At 43.4% G+C, this 23,392-nt stretch overlaps 1 protein-coding gene across 2 annotated transcripts in view; it reads right to left on the reverse strand.

Annotated features, from left to right (window-relative positions):
• Positions 1–7,573: 7,573 nt before the first annotated feature.
• Positions 7,574–23,392, reverse strand: part of zdhhc17 (zDHHC palmitoyltransferase 17) — a 142,775-nt gene continuing 126,956 nt past the window's right edge. For both annotated transcript variants that reach the window (XM_080191447.1, XM_080191446.1), the window contains 4 exons: positions 18,880–18,963; positions 18,638–18,795; positions 11,192–11,286; positions 7,574–9,838 (listed from right to left, as the gene is read on the reverse strand). In XM_080191447.1, the coding sequence (XP_080047573.1) occupies positions 9,700–9,838; positions 11,192–11,286; positions 18,638–18,795; positions 18,880–18,963 (476 nt within the window). In that variant the 3' untranslated portion in view covers positions 7,574–9,699. The remainder of the gene's footprint in view (positions 9,839–11,191; positions 11,287–18,637; positions 18,796–18,879; positions 18,964–23,392) is intronic.

Consider the following 23,392-nt stretch of genomic DNA (forward strand, 5'->3'; position numbering starts at 1 on the left):
TCTGTGCAAGATGATGAATATTCAGAAAACCAAATCTGTTGAGGGTGGGCTGGCTTTATATGGCAACTTTTTCCTGATGGCTGAAGAAATGATCCAAATTAATAACCTGATAATGTTTAAACGATGCATTGATCAAGTTGTCAGAATCACTCTCCTCTTCCAAAGAGCACTGCAATCTTTCACACCCAGCTGGGAAGGTACCAGGAGCCACAGTTGACTGACTGATCCGATTACATGGAATTTCTGACAATGCCATACTGAAGGCTGTATGGAAATGCCAGTTTTGATCGTGTGCTCCAGTCTCTGGTCTGCTAACAAACTCAAGCTGGAAGCCAAATGCATTTTGAAAAATTCTTTATTCCATTCTTACAAGTTAGAAAGCCACTGCTCAGAATGGACCAGGCAAACTCAAACCCAACTAGAGCAGCATAACGGCAAGCACAGCTGCCTCAGTGCCATGGACCCAGGTTCGATTCCCAGCTTGGGTCACTGTCTGTGCAGAGTCTGCACATTGTCCCTGCGTCTGCATGGGTTCTTCTGGGTGCTCCAGTTTCCTCCCACAGTCCCGAAGATGTGCTGATTCGGTGTTACGTTCTCCCTCTGTGTACCCAGGCAGGCGTCAAAGTGTGGTAACAAGGGGATTTTCACAGTAACTTCATTGCAGTGTTAATTTAAGTCTATTTGTGACACTAATAAATAAACTTCAAACTTAATTGTTAGCTCAATTCAAAGCATTCATGGATTATATTCCTTCAGTCAACAACAACAACCCCCTTTGATGTGAAGGTTTCCATGATTACATTTTTTTGTATGATGGGCACAGAAATGCAAATATTTCAAATTAATTTATGGGATGCGGGCAGCTCAGGCTGGACCAGTATTTTTTGCCCTTGAGGTGGTGGTGGTGGTGGTGAGCTACCTCCTGGAACTATGGAAATCCTCGTCATGTCGGTACATCCACAGTGCTGACAGGGAGAAGTTCCAGGATTTTGGCCCAACAATAGCAAAGGAACAATGATATAATTCCAAGTCAGGATGGGAACATAGAACATAGAACATTACAGCGCAGAACAGGCCCTTCGGCCCACGATGTTGCGCCGACCAGTTACAAAACAATGACCCACTAACCTAAACCAATCCCTTCTCGTCCATAAACCTATCCACGGATCTCTTAAACGCCCCCAAACTAGGCGCATTTACAACTGCAGCAGGCAGGGCATTCCAATCCCTCACCACCCTCTGGGTAAAGAACCTACCCCTGACATCCGTCCTGTAACTACCACCCCTTAATTTAAAGCCATGCCCCCTCGTGCTAGATTTCTCCATCAGAGGAAAAAGGCTATTACTATCCACCCTATCTAAACCTCTAATCATCTTATATGTTTCAATAAGATCCCCTCTTAGCCGCCTTCTTTCCAGCGAAAACAACCCCAAATCCCTCAGCCTCTCCTCATAGGACCTCCCCTCCATACCAGGCAACATCCTGGTAAACCTCCTCTGCACCCTCTCCAAAGCCTCCACATCCTTCCTATAATGTGGGGACCAGAACTGCACACAGTACTCCAAGTGCGGCCGCACCAGAGTTGTGTACAGTTGCAACATGACGTTGCGACTCCAAAATTCAATCCCCCTACCAATAAACGCCAAGACACCGTATGCCTTCTTAACAACCTTATCTACTTGACTCCCAACTTTCAGGGATCTATGTACACATACACCTAGATCCCTCTGTTCATCCACACTATTCAAAGTCCTCCCGTTAGCCCTATACTCAACACATCTGTTATTCCTACCAAAGTGAATTACCTCACACTTCTCCGTATTAAACTCCCTCCGCCACCTCGCGGCCCAGCTCTGCAACCTTTCTAAGTCACCCTGCAAACTATGACACCCTTCATCACTATCTACCACACCTCCGACTTTGGTGTCATCAGCAAACTTACTAATCCACCCAACTATACCCTCATCCAGATCATTAATAAAAATTACAAACAGCAGTGGCCCCAAAACAGATCCCTGAGGCACACCACTCGAAACCGAACTCCATGATGAATATTTACCATCAACCACCACCCTCTGTCTCCTATCCGCTAGCCAATTCCTGATCCAATTCCCTAGATCACCCCCAATCCCATACATCTGCATTTTCTGCAGAAGCCTACCATGGTGAACCTTATCAAACGCCTTACTAAAATCCATATACACCACGTCCACTGCCTTACCCCCATCCACCTCTTTGGTCACTTTCTCAAAAAACTCAATAAGGTTAGTAAGGCATGACCTACCCGCCACAAAACCATGCTGACTATCTCCAATCAATTCTTTATTCTCCAAATAACTATAAATCCTATCCCGAATAATTTTTTCTAAAACCTTGCCCACAACAGAAGTGAGACTCACTGGTCTATAATTCCCGGGGAAGTCTCTGTTCCCCTTCTTAAACCATCGGAAATATTCACCACAGAGACATATCCTTGTATTAATTTATGCATGTCAGTCTTGTTACATTGTCTGGAGACCTGGTTCAGAAGGAGCTGACTACTGCAGGATGACAGACTCGCTGAATAGTAATTAGAACATAGGACATAGAACATTAGAGCGCAGTACAGGCCCTTCGGCCTCGATATTGCACTGACCTGTGAAACCAATCTAAAGCCCATTTAACCTACACTATTCCAATATCATCCATATATTTACTCAATGACCATTTAAATGCCCTGAATGTTGGTAAGTCCACTACTGCTGCAGGCAGGGCATTCCACGCTCTTACTACCCTCTGAGTAAAGATTCTACCTCTGGCATCTGTCCTATATCTATCACCCCTCAATTTAAAGCTATGTCCCCTCGTGCTAGCTATCACCATTCGGGGAAAAAGGCTCTCACTGTCCACCCTATCTAATCCTCTGATCATTCTATATGCCTCTATTAAGTCATCCCTATGATCTGGAGGAGGGAACCGAGTGCAGGGTGTCGAAATTTGCTGATGACACCAAGATTGGGGGAACGGCAAATTGTGCGGAGGGTGTGGAGAGTCTGCAGAAGGATCTAGATAGGCTGGGCGAATGGGACAGGAAATGGCAAATGGAATTTAATGTTGGCAAGTGTGAGGTGGTCCACTTTGGTAGGAAAAATGGTAAGAAGGACTATTACTTACGAGGCGAAAAACTGCAGCAGGCGACGGTGCAGAGGGACCTCGGGGTCCTTGTGCATGAGTCGCAAAAACCCAGCTTGCAGGTGCAGCAGGTGGTCAGGAAGGCAAATGGGATGCTGGCCTTCATAGCGAGGGGGATTGAATATAAAAGTAGGGAGGTCTTGCTGCAGCTGTATAGGGCATTGGTGAGGCCGCAGCTGGAGTACTGTGTGCAGTTTTGGGTGCCGCACCTGCGCAAGGATATTTTGGCCCTGGAGGGAGTGCAGAGGAGGTTTACTAGGCTGATACCGGAGTTGAGGGGATTGAGCTATGAGGAGAGGCTGAATAAACTAGGCTTGTACTCGTTAGAGTTTAGAAGAATGAGGAGAGATCTCATTGAGACGTATAAGATGATGAATGGGATGGATAGGATAGAGGTGGAGAGACTCTTCCCGCTCAAAAAAGACAGTAGGACTAGGGGGCACAGCCTCAAGATAAAGGGGAGGCGGTTTAGAACGGAGTTGAGGAGGAACTTCTTCACTCAAAGGGTGGTGAATCTCTGGAATTCTCTGCCCATTGAAGTGGTGGAGGCTGCCTCGCTTAATATTTTTAAGAAGCGGGTTGATGGGTTCTTGATAAGAGAAGGGATTAAGGGTTATGGGGAGAGGGCGGGAAAGTGGAACTGTGCCACGACAGATCAGCCATGATCTTATTGAATCGCGGGGCAGGCTCGAAGGGCTAGATGGCCTACTCCTGCTCCTATTTCTTATGTTCTTCTTCTCTCTAACGAAAACAACCTCAAGTTCCTCAGCCTTTCCTCATCAGACTTTCCCACCATACCAGGCAACATCCTGGTAAATCTCCTCTGCACTCTTTTCAATGCTTCCACATGCTTCCTATAATGCGGTGACCAGGACTGTACGCAATACTCCAAGTTTGGCCACGCCAGAGTTTTGTACAGTTGCAACATGACCTCATGGCTCCAGAACGCAATCCCTCTACCAATAAAAGCTAACACAGGAGAATGGGCTGGTCAGGGTTGGCCCAGAGATGTCCATGAGGCCAGCGATATGGGGTCGCGGGACTGGCTATCGAATGGGCGGCCAGCAGCACGGGACTACTGCAGCAATGCATCGATCTCTGCTCCGATAGATTGGCAAATGCACAGTGGCACTTTCAGCACTATCGTGCTGGCCTCTCCAGCGGGAATAGGACCCACCCCCTGATTTTCAGCGTGAATCTCTCTAAGGCACTCTGCAGTGTGAGCACTAAATCCTGCTAAAATAAACAGTGGGTGTTACTCCAGTTTTTACGCAAATTTGGTATTTAGAATTCTTTTGGGATTATCCCATACGTTCATACAACTACACACAGGAAGACAATTAATGAAACAGCCACAATGTGCAACACTGCATCCAGCTCAGCCAAAGCACAGCTAACTCTATACTGCATGGTTCCATTTTCTCCACAAACTGTAAAAATCTTTAAGCCTGTCCCCTTATCCTACCATCTGTAATAGTGTGCGCACGGGCAGGGAGAGTGCGCGTAAAAGAGTGCGCACGCACGTAAGAGTGCACAATAGTGCATGTAACCAGGAATGTGTCTGATGTATGAACGGTGGTTGTAATTTATCACGTCTTTAAAATTCAGTAAATAGTTTCAATAAAGTTATCTTGTTCTTTGTTTAAATTCCAAAGACTGTCCAATTCTTGATAATGTGTAAGCATAAAATAGCGGAACTCCTGTAGTACTGGAAAAGTGCATCCTGTCTAAATTCAGGGAAAACCCTGTTACAGTCAGAGCTGGAGTAATATCAACCCTGACTCACATGGTTATAATGTTACTGCTCAATTTCCAGCCTCTGACTGGATCTTGTAGCCACAAATCTTTGAAGCCCTCAGGCAGAATGCAGCCCGAGAATGGACAGTTCACAGACAGATGCCTCAGTCTTTCAGACACAAAGTGATTTTACACATTGGCATCAGAGATCAAACAGGCTTTTCTAGAACAATGAAACCTCTATATTGATAACATGGAGCAGATCTAGGTGGGGGAAAAAATGATGAGAAGGAATGGAGGACATAGATGGAAGTGAAAGATTAGGGCCCAGGGCTCGGATCAGCTTCAGAAAAGGAGGAACTGTAATGATGAATAATGTTGGCTGGAAAATGGGAAATCAGTGAAGGTTACTGCGAGCTGGCACAATGGAAGAACAAGTCTTGGGGATAAGTGGAAAGGGGCAACGATAAGCCCAAGCTTAACGGTGCCAATAAATAATACTGTCACCAAATTCATAAAAATAATTCACCTACCTGATGGATAATGTTCTATTTGCTATTAGACTTCAATTGGAGTGTTAGAGTGCACTGAGTCAGTGAAAATCCACAGAGTGAGAAACCCTGGAGAATTCAGGGTGCAAATCAAGTAATGATGACTAATGGGATGGATTGTGTCTGTGTGAGGGTGGGAAGGGCTATTGATGGGGGAAACCGGATGGAATGCATCCGAGGGTTCTGAAAGAAATGGCGGAGGTGATAGTGGATGCCTTGGTGGTTATTTTCCAGACGTCGCTGGATTCCAGGGAAGTGCCGGAAGATTGGAAAACAGCTAATGTTACGCCGTTGTTTAAGAAGGGTGCCAGGCAAAAGGCGGGGAATTATAGGCCGGTTAGTTTAACGTCTGTTGTAGGTAAAATGTTAGAATCCGTCATCAAGGAGGAAATTGCGAGGCATCTTGAAGGGAATTGCTTGATAGAGCAGACGCAGCACGGTTTCGTTAAAGGGAAGTCGTGTCTGACAAATTTACTGGAGTTCTATGAGGATGTGTCTAGGGCGGTGGATAGAGGAGAGTCGGTGGATGTGGTCTTTCTGGATTTTCAGGAGGCTTTTGACAAGGTACCTCACAAGAGGTTATTGCAGAAGGTCAGGGGACATGGAGTTGGGGGTAGGGTGTTAGCGTGGATAGAGGATTGGTTGTCAAATAGGAGGCAGAGAGTGGGGGTCAATGGGTGCTATTTGGATTGGCGGATGGTGACTAGTGGAGTGCCTCAGGGGTCAGTGCTGGGGCCTCAGCTATTTACCATTTATATAGATGATCTGGAGGAGGGAACCAAGTGTAGGGTGTCAAAATTTGCTGATGACACCAAGATTGGAGGAAAGGCAAATTGTGCGGAGGGTGTGGAGAGTCTACAGAAGGATCTAGATAGGCTGGGCGAATGGGCCAGGAAATGGCAAATGGAATTTAATGTTGGCAAGTGCGAGGTGGTCCACTTTGGTAGGAATAATGGTAGGAAGGATTATCACTTACGTGGCGAAAAACTGCAGCAGGCGACGATGCAGAGGGACCTCGGGGTCCTTCTGCATGAGTCGCAAAAACCCAGCTTGCAGGTGCAGCAGGTGGTCAGGAAGGCAAATGGGATGCTGGCCTTCATAGCGAGGGGGATTGAATATAAAAGTAGGGAGGTCTTGCTGCAGCTGTATAGGGCATTGGTGAGGCCGCAGCTGGAGTACTGTGTGCAGTTTTGGGCGCCGTACTTACACAAGGATATTTTGGCCTTGGAGGGAGTGCAGAGGAGGTTTACTAGGCTGACGCTGGAGTTGAGGGGGTTGAGCTATGAGGAGAGGCTGAATAAACTAGGCTTGTACTCGTTAGAGTTTAGAAGAATGAGGGGAGATCTCATTGAGACGTATAAGATGATGAATGGGATGGATAGGATAGAGGTGGAGAGACTCTTCCCGCTCAGAAAGGATAATAGGACTAGGGGACACAGCCTCAAGATAAAGGGGGGGCGGTTTAGAACGGAGTTGAGGAGGAACTTCTTCACTCAAAGGGTGGTGAATCTCTGGAATTCTCTGCCCGTTGAAGTGGTGGAGGCTGCCTCGCTAAATATTTTTAAGACACGGGTTGATGGGTTTTTGATAAGCGAGGGGATTAAGGGTTATGGGGAGAGGGCGGGAATGTGGAACTGAGCCACGACAGATCAGCCATGATCTTATTGAATGGCGGGGCAGGCTCGAAGGGCTAGATGGCCTACTCCTGCTCCTATTTCTTATGTTCTTATGTTCTTTATGCAGTGATGTGGCTGAGGTATTTAAAGGTGGAGCTTACAGTCTGTCTGGTGGGTAGTCAGAGCTGAAGATCAGACTGGAAATGAGTCTGCTTTGGTTATGCCGATCATGTGGGTGAAAAACTCTGACCAAAATCACAAATAAATGCTAAAAGCATGCACAAAACAAATTTTACAGAAAAAAATCTAGAAGCAAATTTTGAAGGCACAACTGATAAAGAGATCGACAATGGGTATGAACTTCAACCAGCAACTCACTGCATTCACTAAAAAAAAAATCCTGCAAGCAGCAAGGCATGTTGGATAGCGATGAATGACGAGATACAACTGATTTATTAGCTCAATAATTTACAAAATTGACAAACTGATCCAACCACTGGAAGAACAGCCAGCTTTTTAATATTACAGTCCTATAATTTGTTCTCCACATTGTACATAAAGGGTTTGGATAGTAGCAAAATAAAACACTTGGCACAGTTATAAATAATGTCATACAAAAACAAAACAATATTCACAATTTGCAGAATGTAGTGTCTCCCGATTACTAGTGAAATGTAAAACTCAATTACTCGCGAGTATGAAACTCAGACACGCACACACAACAAAGAAAAACTGGCCTGGGATAGTGATCACAGAATTTAAAGTGAGAGTAAATAACAGGTTATTCAAAGTACAAACAAAAAATCATGATGATAAATACCAGTGTGTTAAACTTTAAAGAGGGTGAAACTCTCCTTTTGAGTTGGTGCAAAGCATGGTAATAACATCGCACTCTGAACTGGTTTTAATTCCTGCCTGATCCCTGTTGTTCAAACAGTGTAAAGTGGGCCACTTGCTGCAGTCCTGCCTCTCAGACAGGTTTCACATTCAAGAGGCTTGGCGATGTGATGTTATATCCTATGTCAGCACAAACTTGCAACATGCTCCAACCTGACAGAAAGTTTCCTTGCTTTTTTTAAAACCTGACAGACATTCAAATTGACTAAAATTACAATACTGCAAGTCTTGATATCCAGTACACTGCTAACAAACTGTATGTGCCTTCCACTACAAAATAAACAGCTACTGAAAATTCTTGTACTTTGCAAACACAGGACAGTTGCTATTTACAAATTCACTGATCTTCCGCTAAGGGGAAGAAGCCGAAATAACACTTTATTGTAAGCTGTTGTGATGTTTTATGTCCTACAGTCTAGGGAGCTGCCATTTTTTAAAATTTACTTTTGCCAAGCATCAGACATGCAGTGAATTCAATGGTTGAATAGTTACCAACATCAGAAGCAGCACCAGAAGCAAATGAACTACATTCCTAACTTTTTTCTCATGGAGTTGAAAGTCAAGTTCATAGCTCCAAACTAACACTGACAAAATTACGCACTGATAAAACTAGTTGATAAATAATTTATATACAGATACGACCGACCTTTACACTGGTTTGACAAGCTGATTAGAAGCGTTTTGCACAGGTTTCTTGAGCTTGTTACCATAGCAAACTTTCAACTGTCAATGTTAGTTTCCAGAAAGCAGCAGATAGACAAGTGTGATTAAAACCAAAAGGCTGTAAAAATATCTGACAATAATCTGAGTGGAGAGCTTCTCTTCTTCCCTCAGACACAGGTTTTTCCACCAGTCAGAGCCACTCACCACCCTGAGCTGTTCAGGCAGGAGGGTCGCACCACACTGGGGCTGGTACTCCAGACCTGTGGTCAACCTGTAGAAGACACTGTCTGAGTGAGCTTTTCTTCTCTCTACTCTCAACACCCAAAGCGAAGTGTTCTGAGGCTCATTTGCTCAGCCTGCTTCAGAATTGTGCAAACTTACCCAGTCATGGGTGAGTGAATGAGACTGACAGTAATGGAATGCAAGCTCATGATTTTCCTGTCAGCAATTATCAACAACTAATTATCTAGAAATACAAGTTGGACATTGATTCATTCTCTAACATGATTAAAAGAGAAAAGGGAAATATTTAGAATAAACCAACAGCTGATAGAAAAGGATTTTAGATGTTACCTCTGCACACAACCTTTGATAATCGATATCTGTCATTCTGCTAAGAAAAGTAAAGAACCATGAAAGTAACACACAACAAGCAGCACAACTGAAACAGACAAATTTCTGCGTGACTTGGAGCCTCCAAACGAATGGGTCAGAATCAGGATTCCTGAATGCATGCCTCATTTTTCTTCTGACACTGAAATCAGAGCTAAACATAATGTTATGTTAAAAACTAATTCCTGTGAAAAGCAGTCTATATTTCTTTTAAATAAAAGGTCCCATTCGGCCATCCGCTTATACCACAGTTTGATCATAACGGGGAAAGGAAACAGGCAGCAAAACTGTCCCTGCGTAATTTCTGAATGTGACACATCCAGAGGCAATCACCTCCCCTCAGTAATACATTTGCGTTGTAGATACTGGAGAAGGAAATAAAGGAGATTTGTCAGGCACCAGTTCAGAGGGTTGATGGTGAAATGGATTCACCCTGTGGGTTTGGCTCCCACTACACAAGCTGATAGCCGCTGCCTGATGTCTGGTCGTAGTCTATCGTATACTGATGTGTCCAGTCCACCATCACAGGACGAAAGAGACCAAAACATCTAAATTCGAAGAAGTCTATTATATTCCTAATGCAACCATGGCTGGGAGAGAAAGGAAGAATAGAAAAAAATTTCAATCATCTTATAGGATCAAGCTGCTTCGAATTTACAGCACATTTGGTCAAACACTATTTTTGTGCTTATGTTCCACTCAAACTTCCACCAATCCTTCTTCATCTAATCCCATCAACGAATCCTCTCATTTCTCTCTTCATGTGTTTGTCTAGTTTCCGCTTAAAGGTATCTATACCATTTACCTGTGAGTTTTGCATTTTCACTATTCTCTGGATAAAGAAATATTTTCTAAATTCCCAACTGGATTTATTAGTGACTATCTTATATCAAAAACCTTAAGTTAGAGTTATAGAGTTTACAGCATGAAAACAGGCCCTTCGTCCCAACTTGTCCACACTGCTGGCCCATATCCCTCTATAACCATCGTACCCATGTAACTTTCTAAATGCTTTTTAAAAGACAAAATTGTACCCATCTCTACTACTATCTCTGGCAGCTTGTTCTAGACACTCACCGCCCTCTGTGTGAAAAAATTGTCTCTTTTGTACAGAACACAGAACATTACAACGCAGTACAGGCCCTCGGTGTTGCATCGACCAGTGGAACCAATCTAATGGCCCTCTAACCTAAACTATTCCAATATTATCCATATGCCTATCCAATGACCATTTGAATACCCTTAAAGCTGGTGAGTCCACTACTGCTGCAGGCAGGGCATTCCACGCCCTTACTACCCTCTGAGTAAAGAACCTACCTCTGACATCCGTCCTATAATCGTACCTCTCCCCTCTCTAGCTTAAACCTATGCCCTCTAGTTTTAGACTCCCATAGTGCTGGGAAAAGATATTGACTATTTAGCTGATCCGTGCCTCTCATTATTTTATAGACCTCTATAAGATCACTTCTCAGCCTCCTATGCTCCAGAGAAAAAAATTCCAGTCTATCCAACCTCTCCTTATAACTTAAACCATCAAGTCCCGGTAGCATCCTAGTAAATCTTTTCTGCATTCTCTCTAGTTTAATAATATCCTTTCTATAATAGGGTGACCAGAACTGCCTTACCAATGTCTCATACAACTTCAACAAGACATCCCAAGTCCTGTATTCAATGCTCTGACCGATGTTCTAGCCTCTTTCCACAACTGGAAATGTCTCCTGTCAGACTACCCTAACCCCAGCCTGTTCAGCCTTTCCCAGGTCGACCATTCTCAGGTGACAACAGTGAATTATTTGTAACATAATAAAAATGATCTCCACAGAAACTCCTCCTAAGGTCTTTATCTGACTGATTTCTTCACTAAAAAGTCACCTTAAATTTCAGTTCAATGAACCTGAAGTTCAAAGTTAGCATCATGCTGAAATATTTACGTAGTTACTTACTTGAAGGGACTTTCAATAGTGGTTGTTGTAACTTTAAAGTGCTTGTAGCGTCTTGCATTCATCCGTTCATTTGTGGTTATTCCAAGGCAAGCAATCTTCAACAATCAGAAATAAACTAGTTAAGATTTCAAAGAAGAGGTGCCTGCCTTCACAAAGTAGCAGAATGTTAATGATAGTCCTGTGACTCCTGTGCATTTGGAAACCATTCCCAGGCCTTTTCTTTAAACGTAAATAAAAGCTTCACCTTTTGAAATCATGCAACAACTTGCATTTATCTAGAGCTTTTAACACGGTAAAACATCCCAAGGTGTTTCACAGGCGTGTCATCAAACAATATTGACACAGAGTAATAACTAATCAAAAAGGGCTTGGTTTTAAGTAGCATCTTGAAGGAAGTGAGAATGAGAGAGATGTGGAAAGATTTAGGAGGGAATTCCAGAGCTTTGGGCCTTGGCGGTGGAAGGCACAGCTGCCAGTGGTGCAACAGTTAAAACTGGGAATGCACAAGAGAGAGAGATCATTGATTGTGGGACTAGAGGATGTTACACAGACCATAAGACATAGGAGCAGAATTAGGCCACTCAGCCCATTGAGCCTGCTCCACAATTCAATCGTGGCTGATATTTTTCTCATCCCCATTCTCCTGCCTTTTCTCCATAACCCCGATCCCCTTATTAATCAACAACCTATCTATCTCTGTCTTAAAGACACACAATTACCCGGCCTCCACAGCCTTCTGCAGCAGAGTTCCACAGATTCACCACACTGGCTGAAGAAATTCCTCATCTCTGTTTTAAAGGATCATCCCTGAGGTTGTGCCCTCTGGTTCTAGTTTTTCCTACTAGTGGAAACATCCTCTCCAAATCCACTCTATCCAGGCCTCGCAATATCCTGTAAGTTTCAATAAGAACCTACTTCATTCTTCTAATCTCCAATGAGTATAGACCCGGAATCCTCAACCATTCGTCATATGACAAGCTTTTAATTCCAGTAATTATTCTTGTGAATCTCCTCTGGACCCTTTCCAAGCATATCCTTCCTTAGATACAGGGCCCAAAACTGCTCACAATACTCCAAATGGAGTTAGACCAGAGCCTTATACAGCCTCAGAAGTACACCTCTGCTCTTGTATTCTAGCCTTCTTGACATGAATGCTAACATTGCATTTGCCTTCCTAACTGCCCACTGAACCTGCACACTAACCTGAAGAGAATCTTGAACAAGGACTCCCAAATCCCTTTGTGTTTCTGATTTCCTAAGCACTTCCCCACTTAGAAAGTAGTCTGTGCCTCCATTCCTCCGTTCAAAGTGCAGAACCTCACACTTTTCCACATTGTATTCCATTTGCCATTGCTTTGCCCACTCTCCTAACCTGCCCAAGTCCTTCTGCAGCCCCCTGCTTCCTCAATACTACCTGTTCCTCTAAATACATATCTTTGTATCATCTGCAAACTTAGTAACAGTGCCTTCAGTTCCTTCCTTCAAATCGTTAATGTATATTGTGAAAAGTTGTGGTCCCAGCACTGACCCCTGAGACACACCACTAGTCACCGGCTGCCATCCTGAAAAGGACCTCCTTATCCCCACTCTCTGCATTCTGCCAGTCAGCCAATCCTCTATCCATGCCAGGATCTTACCATGAACACCGTGGGCTCTTAAATTTATTTAACAGTCTCCTATGCGGCACCTTGTCAAAGGCCTTCTAGAAATCTAAATAAATCACATCCACTGGTTCTCCTTTATCTGACTTCCTTGTTACCCCCTCAAAGAACTCTAACAGATTTGTCAGTCATGACCTCCCCTTTACGAAGCCGTGCTGACTCAGTCCTATTTGATCAAGCACTTCCAAGTACTCCGCAATGTAACTTTTAATAATGGACTCTAAAATCTTGATGTGGAGTTGCTGGCGTTGGACTGGGGTAGGCATAGTAAGTAGTCTCACAACACTAGGTTAAAGTTCAACAAGTTTATTTGGTAGCACGAGCTTTCAGAGCACTGCCCCTTCATCAGGTGATCTTGCCAATGACTGAAGTCAGGCTAGCCGGCCCAAAATTTCCCATCTGCTGCCTTCCTCCCTTCTTAAACAGCGATGTGACATTAGCTACTTTCCAGTCTTCTGAGACCTCCCTGTCTCGAGTGATTCCTGAAAAATTACCACCCATGACCCCACAATTTCCTCAGCTATCTCGTTTAGAACATTGGGGTGTATTCTATCCGGTCCAGGTGACTTATCCACCTTCAAACCTTTCAGTTCCCCAGAACCTTTATAAATCAGAGTATTACATATAAAAGTTGGAGTGTTATGGTAAGGTTGTATAAGGATTTGGTGAGGCCGAATTTAGAGTATTGTGTACAGTTTTGGTCACCTAGTTACAGGAACGATGTAAATAAGGTTGAAAAAGAGTGCAGAGAAGGTTCACTAGGATGTTGCCGGGACTTGAGAAGCTGAGTTACAGAGAGAGATTGTATAGGTTAGGACTTTATTCCCTGGAGCGTAGAAGAATGAGGGGAGATTTGATAAAGGTGTATAAGATTTTGATGGGTATAGATAGAGTGAATGCAAGCAGGCTTTTTCCACTGAGGCTAGGGGAGAAAAAAAACAGAGGGCATGGGTTAAGGATGAAAGGAGAAAAGTTTAAAGGGAATATTAGGGGGGGCTTCTTCACACAGAGAGTGGTGGGAGTGTGGAATGAGCTGCCGGATAAAGTGGTAAATGTAGGGTCACTTTTAACATTTAAGAAAAACTTGGACAGGTACATGGATGAGAGGGGTGTGGAGGGATATGGTTCAAGTGCAGGTCAGTGGGACGAGGCAAAAAATGGTTCGGCACAGACAAGAAGGGCCAAAAGGCCTGTTTCTGAGCTGTAATTTTCTATGGTTCTATGGTAACCTTCTCCTTAGTGATGGAGAAGGACCCTCATAAGGACATGGAGGGTTTGGAAAAAGAGGAAGGCGATTTTAAAATTGAAGTTATGTGTGGAACCGGAAGAGATTGGAGAGGCATTGAACCAATATTTCTTTTCGGTATTCACGCAGGGGGACATAAATGTAGCTGTGGAGAACACTGGGTTACAGGGTTGTAAACTGGACAGTATTGCAGTTGATAAGGAGCATGTGCTAGATATTCTTGAGGGTTTGAAAATAGATAAGTCCCCTGGGCCGGACGGGATTTACCCGAGGATTCTCTGGGAGGCAAGAGAGGCGATTGCAGAGCCTCTGGCTCTGATCTTCAGGTCATCGTTGGTCACAGGTATACTGCCAGAAGATTGGAGGATAGCGAATGTTGTCCCATTGTTTAAGAAGGGGAACAGAGACCTCCCCGGGAATTATAGACCAGTGAGTCTTACTTCTGTTGTGGGCAAGGTTTTAGAAAAAATTATTAGGGATAGGATTTATAGTTATTTAGAGAGTAATGAATTGATTGGAGATAGTCAGCATGGTTTTGTGGAGGGTAGTTCATGCCTTACTAACTTTATTGAGTTCTTTGAGAAAGTGACCAAAGAGGTGGATGGGGGTAAGGCAGTTGACGTGGTATATATGGACTTTAGTAAGGCGTTTGATAAGGTTCACCATGGAAGGCTTCTGCAGAAAATGCAGATGTATGGGATTGAGGGTGATTTAGGTAATTGGATCAGGAATTGGCTAGCAGATAGGAGACAGAGGGTAGTGGTTGATGGTAAGTATTCGTCATGGAGTTCAGTTACAAGTGGTGTGCCTCAGGGATCTGTTTTGGGGCCACTGCTGTTTGTAATTTTTATAAATGATCTGGATGAGGGTATAGTTGGGTGGATTAGTAAATTTGCTGATGACACCAAAGTCGGAGGTGTGGTAGATAGTGAGGAAGGGTGTCATAGTTTACAGGGAGACTTGGACAAGTTGCAGAGCTGGGCCAAGAGGTGGCGGATGGAGTTTAATGTGGAAAAGTGTGAGGTAATTCACTTCGGCAGGAATAACAGATGTGTAGAGTATAGGGCTAACGGGAGGACTCTGAATAGTGTGGATGAACAGAGGGATCTAGGTGTATGTGTACATAGATCCCTGAAAGTTGGGAATCAAGTAGATAGGGTTGTTAGGAAGGCATACGGTGTCTTGGCGTTTATTGGTAGGGGGATTGAATTTAAGAGCTGCAGCGTCATGTTGCAACTGTACAAAACTCTGGTGCGGCCGCACTTGGAGTATTGTGTGCAGTTCTGGTCCCCACATTATAGGAAGGATGTGGAGGCTTTGGAGAGGGTGCAGAGGAGGTTTACCAGGATGTTGCCTGGTATGGAGGGAAGGTCCTATGAGGAGAGACTGAGGGATTTGAGGTTGTTTTCGTTAGAAAGAAGGCAGCTAAGAGGGGACCTTATTGAAACATATAAGATGATTAGAGGTTTAGATAGGGTGGACAGTGATAGCCTTTTTCCTTGGATGGAGAAAGCTAGCATGAGGGGACATAGCTTTAAATTAAGGGGTGGTAGTTATAGGACGGATGTCAGGGGTAGGTTCTTTACCCAGAGGGTGGTGAGGGATTGGAATGCCCTGCCTGCAGCAGTTGTAAATACGCCTAGTTTGGGGGCGTTTAAGAGATCCGTGGATAGGTTTATGGATGGAAAGGGATTGGTTTAGGTTAGAGGGTCATTGCTTTTTAACTGGTCGGCGCAACATCGTGGGCCGAAGGGCCTGTTCTGCGCTGTAATGTTCTATGTTCTAAGTGTTGCTGAACAGTTAGCCAGTGTAGATCCGTTAGCATATTTATGTTGTGTAAATTAGACTTGCTGCAAATTATGATGGCAGCAACATTTTGGACAAACTCAAATTTATATATTGAAATAGTCTAAAAATGGGACCAGAGGCTGTTATGGAAACCATAAAACATAGCAGCAGAATTAGGCCACTCAGCCCATCAAGTCTGCTGCGCCTTTCAACCATGGTCAATAATTTTTTCATCCCCATTCTCCTGCCTTTTCCCCAAAACCCCTGATCCTCTCATTAATCAAGAACCTATCTATCTCTGTCTTAAATACGCTCAATGACACTCAATGAAGGAATCATTCAGCATTCTATTTTTTTAATAGATTCCATCCTAATAATACTAGAGTGAAGTTTATTTTTCTGGGCCTTGTGAATGCAGGGAAGATCTGGGTCATTTCGTGTGGAGTTGGTTCATTGCAATGCAGGGGCCAGCAGGAATTGCAGCAATTGTTCCTTAGTGACCCGAATAAGAACGCCCCAATGGGGACACTGTCAGCTCCGAACCTGTCCTTGCTTAACAAGATCCTCAAAGAAACTAAGTTAAAATTCATTCTACTATATGTCTGCATCGCAGGCAAGGTGGTATTTATTTACAAAAACAAAACTAATGTAATCATTTCGATCACCACACATGGGACAAATGCAGGTGATTTTGATGTAAATACGTAACTAGGACTTGGAGACAATGCATTTGATCATAGAACCCTACAGTGCAGAAAGAGGCCCTTCGGCCCATCGAGTCTGCACCAAACACAATCCCACCCAGGCCCTACCCCCATATCCCTACATAGTATGCCCACTAATCCCTGTAACCTACACATCCCTGGATACTAAGGGGCAATTTCTTAGCATGGCCAATCAACCTAACCCACACATCTTTGGACTGTGGGAGGAAACCGGAGCACCCGGAGGAAACCCACGCAGACACAAGGAGAATGTGCAAACTCCACACAGACAGTGACCCGAGCTGGGAATCGAACCCAGGACCCTGGAGCTGCGAAGCACAGTAAAAAGTCTGACAACACTAGGTTTTAGTCCAACCGATTTATTTGATAATACTCACAAGCTTTCGAGGGGACTGTCTCTTTGTCAGGTGAATGACGAAGAGGCAGTCCCTTCGAAAGCTTGTGAGTATTATCAAATAAATCGGTTGGACTAAAACCTGGTGTTGTCAGACTTTTTACTGTGTTTACGCCAGTCCAACGCCGGCATTCCCACATCATGACTACTATCGACGCTGTGAAGCAGCAGTGCTAACTGCTGTTAATAATGTTATTTTTTACCTTTTCATTCACAGGTTTTAAGTTGATCCGCCTTGTGTCCAACGAGGGGCATACACGCAATGGGTCGTACTTGGGCTGCTCTTGGTTGTTCGAGATTGGCCTAGTGCTTCATGTCATTAGTGTGTGCCTGAACTGGACCAGATACTGGGCAAGACGACAGCTCAGTGACTATTGCTGATTGCTGTACAGACACATGGACTTGGGCCGGTGTCTGTGGGAGTTTGCGCATTCTCCCCGTGCTTGCGTGGGTTTTCTCCGGGTGCTCCAGTTTCCTCCCACACCCCAAAGATGTGCTGTTAGACTGACTGGCAGTAATAAATTGTCCCTAAATCAGTTTCCCTCAATCTGGATGGCCATAAAACATTAGACAAGGGTCATGGGTGGAGGGGGGGACTGGTGGTGTTGAGATGGTGGCGCGGGCTCGTTGGGCCGAAGGGCCTGTTTCCTGGGCTGTTTTTGTTCTTTGTTCTAACCACTGTGCTACCGGATTTAGGGTTGTGGTTCTAAGTTATGGAACTGATGGGAGTTCCTCATAACACACTAAGTGCTGTTTATTAGAATTTAATTTACCAGAACAAAACACTGTGTATAAGGTTTGAAGCTCAAGCCCACCGGAACCTGTGAATGTCCATTGACTTGGCCTGTTGGCTTTTTTCAAAAAAGGTTGTCTTACATACATGAAGGAGGACCCATTGCTTTCTTTTTCCAGGTCTTGTTTTGTTCAATCTCCTCTTCAAATTCTCACTGTTCCTCTGGGAAAGATCAGGGGAAAGTGGGACTAATTGCATAGCTTTACTGAAGGGCCAGTATGGGCAATGATGGGCCGAATGAACTCCTTTTGTGCTGTATAATTCTTAGCACAATGATGTTGGGAGCTGCCACAAAAAGGTGGGAAGTAAGACTACTTTTGTGGATCCCTCTCAAGGTGCGATTCCAATCTCCCTGTTCAGGTGGGGAAAAGTCAGCATTCTCGTGACTGGCGACACTCACAATGACCCAGAGACAGGTGATCTTTCCAGACTTTCATGAGAAAATAGTATCAGAGATCACAGGAGCAGAAATATTGGGATCCCATCATCAGCTGGCCAAGGTAATAAAGAGCTGGAAGCTCTTTAACTAAGAAAGAAATACTTCAGTCTCAGTGGCACTGTGCCAACAGCCAGCACAGAAAGTCTGTGTGGCAAAGGTGCTCCCAGAATGATGTTAGGAAAGGAGTCCCAGGTCTTTGATCCAGTGATGGAATACCAATCAATGTCCTGGTGAGAACTGCCCTGTGCAGGATGTGAGAAGGATTTCGTGTCGCAGGGAGGCTGAAGAGTAAATATATCAAGACAAACAAAATTCAAAAAGCACAAACTGGTAAAGTTCATGGCTGGAATCTTAAAAGACCTAATGTTTGGGAAGAGAAAGAACACTTTTCCCTGTTTACCTGGTACATCTGACACATGAGTAACACTGCCACCCACAGGAAGTGAAACAGACTATTCAGAAACATCCAAAAGACCCAAGGAGAACAGCTCGCAATTTCAGTGATGTACGTCCAGAATCCGTCTTTTGGGTAGTTGGTCTCACAATGGATACTCCAGTCTAAACGATAAAGTTAGCAAACCATTAATGTCTCCCAGGACCAATGGGCAGCAGAGCAGATTCCAGTTGATATGTTTTACTTACATAAGAAACAGCCATAAATCATCCAAATGATCATTCCTAATAGGAAAAACAGATATCCAATAAAGTATCTGTGGTTCCCCGCTCCTAAAAAACAGGGAAAAAATTCAGCTATAACTTCAGGTTTTATGATTTAGATAACTATCTTCACAAACTGCCACTTAATTCAATAACTAATAAAAATCAAAATGGGGTTAAGAAAAGGGTGAAGGTCTGTGATAAGGATGGAAAACTGGAGAGAATAAATGACAAAAGGAACAATTCACTGGCTGAAAACATCTCTAAATTCTTCCAATTCTGGCAAAAGGTCACTGACCTGAAACATTAACTCATTTATTCTTCACAGCTGAGTGTCTGTAGTATTTTTGGTGTGACTTGGTTATTGATAGTTTGCATCCTATCTGCTAGGAACGTATCAGAATTCAAAGATTATCTTTCTATTGCTCCTGTGATTCATCAGGATTTGCCCAATTTCTTATTTACAACACTGATAATCCTCACATAGCACTTACAAATCTTTTTAATCCTACCCCCTCTTATTCTGGCTAACCCATTTAAAATGCAGCACCCTGGATTTTACAATGGATATTAGCCAATTAAAATAAATGGGTTAATACAGGAGTTAGAACAACATTGATTGGAAAATCCAGACAAGTATTCGTTATTTCCTTCCTATTTCAAGCAGCAAGATCAGAGTCATACAGGTTTACAACATGGAAACATGGTGTCCGTACCGCCTAGTTTTTACCATTAAGCTAATCTCAATTGCCCGCGTTTGGCCATATCCCTCTATACTCATCCTACCTATGTAACTGTCTAAATGCTTTTTAAAAGACAAAATTGTACCTGCCTCTACTCCTATCTCTGACAGCTTCTCTGTTTCTATATTTATGCATTTTACTTGCTGTCCTCTTTGAAAAGCATCCTTTAATAGCACATTGTAGTGTGGAGCTCAGGACTGTGCACAAAAGAGGATATAGATGCGGTGGAGAAAGTGCAAAGAATTTGTAAGGCTGTTACCAGAACTGAGAGGTTGTAAGACTTCCAGAATGCATTTGATGTTTTTCATTTGGAAAATAGCTAAATCTGAATGGAATTGAAGGTGTATGTGTACATAGATGTGCACATAGGTGTATGTGTACATAGATGTGCACATAGATGTGCACATAGGATCTATGTGTACATAGATCCCTGAAAGTTGGGAATCAAGTAGATAGGGTTGTTAAGAAGGCATACGGTGTCTTGGCGTTTATTGGTAGGGGGATTGAATTTAGGAGTCGCAGCGTCATGTTGCAACTGTACACAACTCTGGTGCGGCCGCACTTGGAGTACTGTGTGCAGTTCTGGTCCCCACATTATAGGAAGGATGTGGAGGCTTTGGAGAGGGTGCAGAGGAGGTTTACCAGGATGTTGCCTGGTATGGAGGGGAGGTCCTATGAGGAGAGACTGAGGGATTTGGGGTTGTTTTCGCTGGAAAGAAGGCGGCTAAGAGGGGATCTTATTGAAACATATAAGATGATTAGAGGTTTAGATAGGGTGGACAGTGATAGCCTTTTTCCTCGGATGGAGAAAGCTAGCACGAGGGGGCATGGCTTTAAATTAAGGGGTGGTAGTTATAGGACGGATGTCAGGGGTAGGTTCTTTACCCAGAGGGTGGTGAGGGATTGGAATGCCCTGCCTGCTGCGGTTGTAAATGCGCCTAGTTTGGGGACGTTTAAGAGATCCGTGGATAGGTTTATGGATGAAAAGGGATTGGTTTAGGTTAGTGGGTCATTGTTTTTTAACTGGTCGGCGCAACATCGTGGGCCGAAGGGCCTGTTCTGCGCTGTAGTGTTCTATGTTCTATGTAAATCATTGATCTAGTTTGGAAATGGGTTGAGCCATGTGAGATAGTGGGGATAATGGGCAGATACTCAAAGTGACAGGATGTGACCTACAAAGGATAAGAAGGTGCCTCTCTAAACAGTGAAAAGCCAGAGGCCTGGGGAGGTTCCAGGTACATCAACATTAAAGTGTCATGACTAGATACAGAAAACAACCAAAAGAGATCTTAGAATGCTGGCCTTATTACCTAGAAGACACAAACATGAGGGTAGCAGTCATGCTTCTGTTATAAAGCACTGGTAAGACCACACCCAGAGGCACTGTGATCAGTTCTGGAAACTGCAATTATACCAGTACTACAAGGGTTAAACTCGATGCAAGAAAAATCTTCACGCAATGAGTGATTTGGGTCTGGAATGCACTGCAGGTTCAATCGAGATATTCAAGAGGGCGTTAGATAACTATCGAATAGAAGCAATGTGCAGTGCGACAGGAACGATGGTGCAGACATGATGGGCTGAATGGCTACCTTCTGCGTCATAACAATTCTGTGTTTCTGTGAATTATGAGGAAAGAATATACAAACTAGGCTTGAAATTCTGAGAATTCAGAAGGTTAAAGATGATTTGATTGAGGTTTTCAGGATTTTAAGAGGCCAGATAGGGTACACAGAGAGAAACTATTTTCCCTGGTTAGGGAATCCAGGACAATGGACATGGTATAAAAAATAGAATAAGAAGTCTGATAACATCAGGTTTAAGTCCAACCAATTTATTTGATAGTAAACTCACAAGCTTTTGGGGTTTGCCCTTTTGTCAGGTGAATGCAGAGTTCTGAATGGAGAGTTCTCCATTCACCTGACGAAGGGACAAACCCTGAAAGCTTGTGAGTTTACTATCAAATAAATTGGCTGGACTTAAACCTGGTGTTGTCAGGCATCTTGCTGTGTTTACCTCAGTCCAATGCCGGCATCTCCTCATCATAAAAAATAGAACCAGACCCATCAGGAATGAATTTAGGAAATACTTGTACAAACAAAGCATGGCGGAGGTTTTGAACTCTCTTTTGCAAATAGCAAAATAGAGATTAATGGTTTCCAATACCGGAAAGCATTAAGGGCAAATATACGGGATTAGGATGCTGATCAGCCATGATCTCACTGAGTGGCAAACAGATCTGAGGGGCTAAATGATCTCTTTCTGTTTCTATGAGCCAATAATTATCAGAGAAAACTGCAGAGATTACGGTTGTGTTCTCTAGAAGGCGAGCTTAAAAAAAATGTTTAAAAATGTGGGTAAATGTCAATAAAATGTTTCCATTATCAGGAGAGAATTCAAACCAATGGGTTATAAATAAAGTCATCAACTTGAAGCATTAATGCTTTCTCTCTCCAGGAGCTCCCCGACTGCAAAGTATTTCTATTATTTTTTGTTTTAGGTTCCCAGAATCTACCATATCCGAATAGTCATTTGGTAATCCAGGTCTCGCGTATTGCTGACAGAGACATTTTGTCAAAGCTTTTCACCTTGCAAGATTCAGGACAATTCCACGAATACCAAATGTCAGTAGAAGCAACAGAGGATTGTTATCATGGCGAATGCATGAAATTTCACAGTAACTTAATTGCAGTGATAATACAAGTCCTACATGTGACTAATAAATAAATTTTTAAAAAACATTTTTAAAATGCACCAGTTAATGGTGACTGACAGTTAACTGCCAAGTGTTGTTTGAAAAAGGTAGCTTGACTCGGCAATACGCCGGAAAATCCCACGCAACACATCATTTTCAGCTGAACAAAATAAGCCACTCTCTGGCTCATTGCTCAGGGTAATGCTTTAACCAGAGTCAAGCTGCTTTGTTTCAATTTTCAAACAATACTTGGCAGTTAACTGTCAATCAGTGCATTCAGCATGGCAACACCGTTACCAATCAGAGTCCACTTGCCAACCGATCAACAGTCAAAGTGAATTAGGGATGGGCGATGATACTGTCCTAGCCAGCAATATCCATGTCCCAAGAATGAATTTTAAAAACTCTCTTATATAGTATGGTTGTTGTTTTCCCTGACTTTGGCATTCTTGTGAATTTCCTGATTCATTAAGTAAAGGGAAGCAGTGGCATAGTGGTATTGTCACTGGACTAGTAATCCAGAGACCCAGGAGTAATATCCTGGGGACCCGGATTCAAATCCCACCAGGGCAAATTTAACTTCAATAAAAATCTGGAATTAAAAGTGTAATGATAACCAATAAAACATTGTCAATAAAAATAGAAAAGTTACAACAATTTCAGCAATTCTCAGGTATTTTGTATTTATGACCACAACTCAAAAGCAAGATATTAAATAACTCTAATCCTAATAAATGCAATAAGAAATTCAGGGAAATTCACTGGCAGCAAGTGAAGTGAATATTATTATAGATGGATTCAAGGAAAAATTTGGTAAGCATGAGGGAGAAATGAATACAAGTGTTGCTGATATATTTTGGGGAAAACTGGAGTGGCATGGTGGCACAGTGGTTAGCACTGCTGCCTCAGCACCAGGGACCCGGGTTCGATTCCTGGCTTGGGTTACTGTCTGTGCATTCTTGTGAGTCTGCACATTCTCCCCATGTCTGCATTGATTTCCTCCGGGTGCTTCAGTTTCCTCCCACAGTCTGAAAGACATGCAGGTTAGGTGCTTTGGCTG

This window comes from Carcharhinus amblyrhynchos, chromosome 6 (genome assembly GCF_965287045.1).
Source record: "Carcharhinus amblyrhynchos chromosome 6, sCarAmb.v2.hapA, whole genome shotgun sequence".
In the NCBI taxonomy this organism is placed as follows: Eukaryota; Metazoa; Chordata; class Chondrichthyes; order Carcharhiniformes; family Carcharhinidae; genus Carcharhinus; species Carcharhinus amblyrhynchos.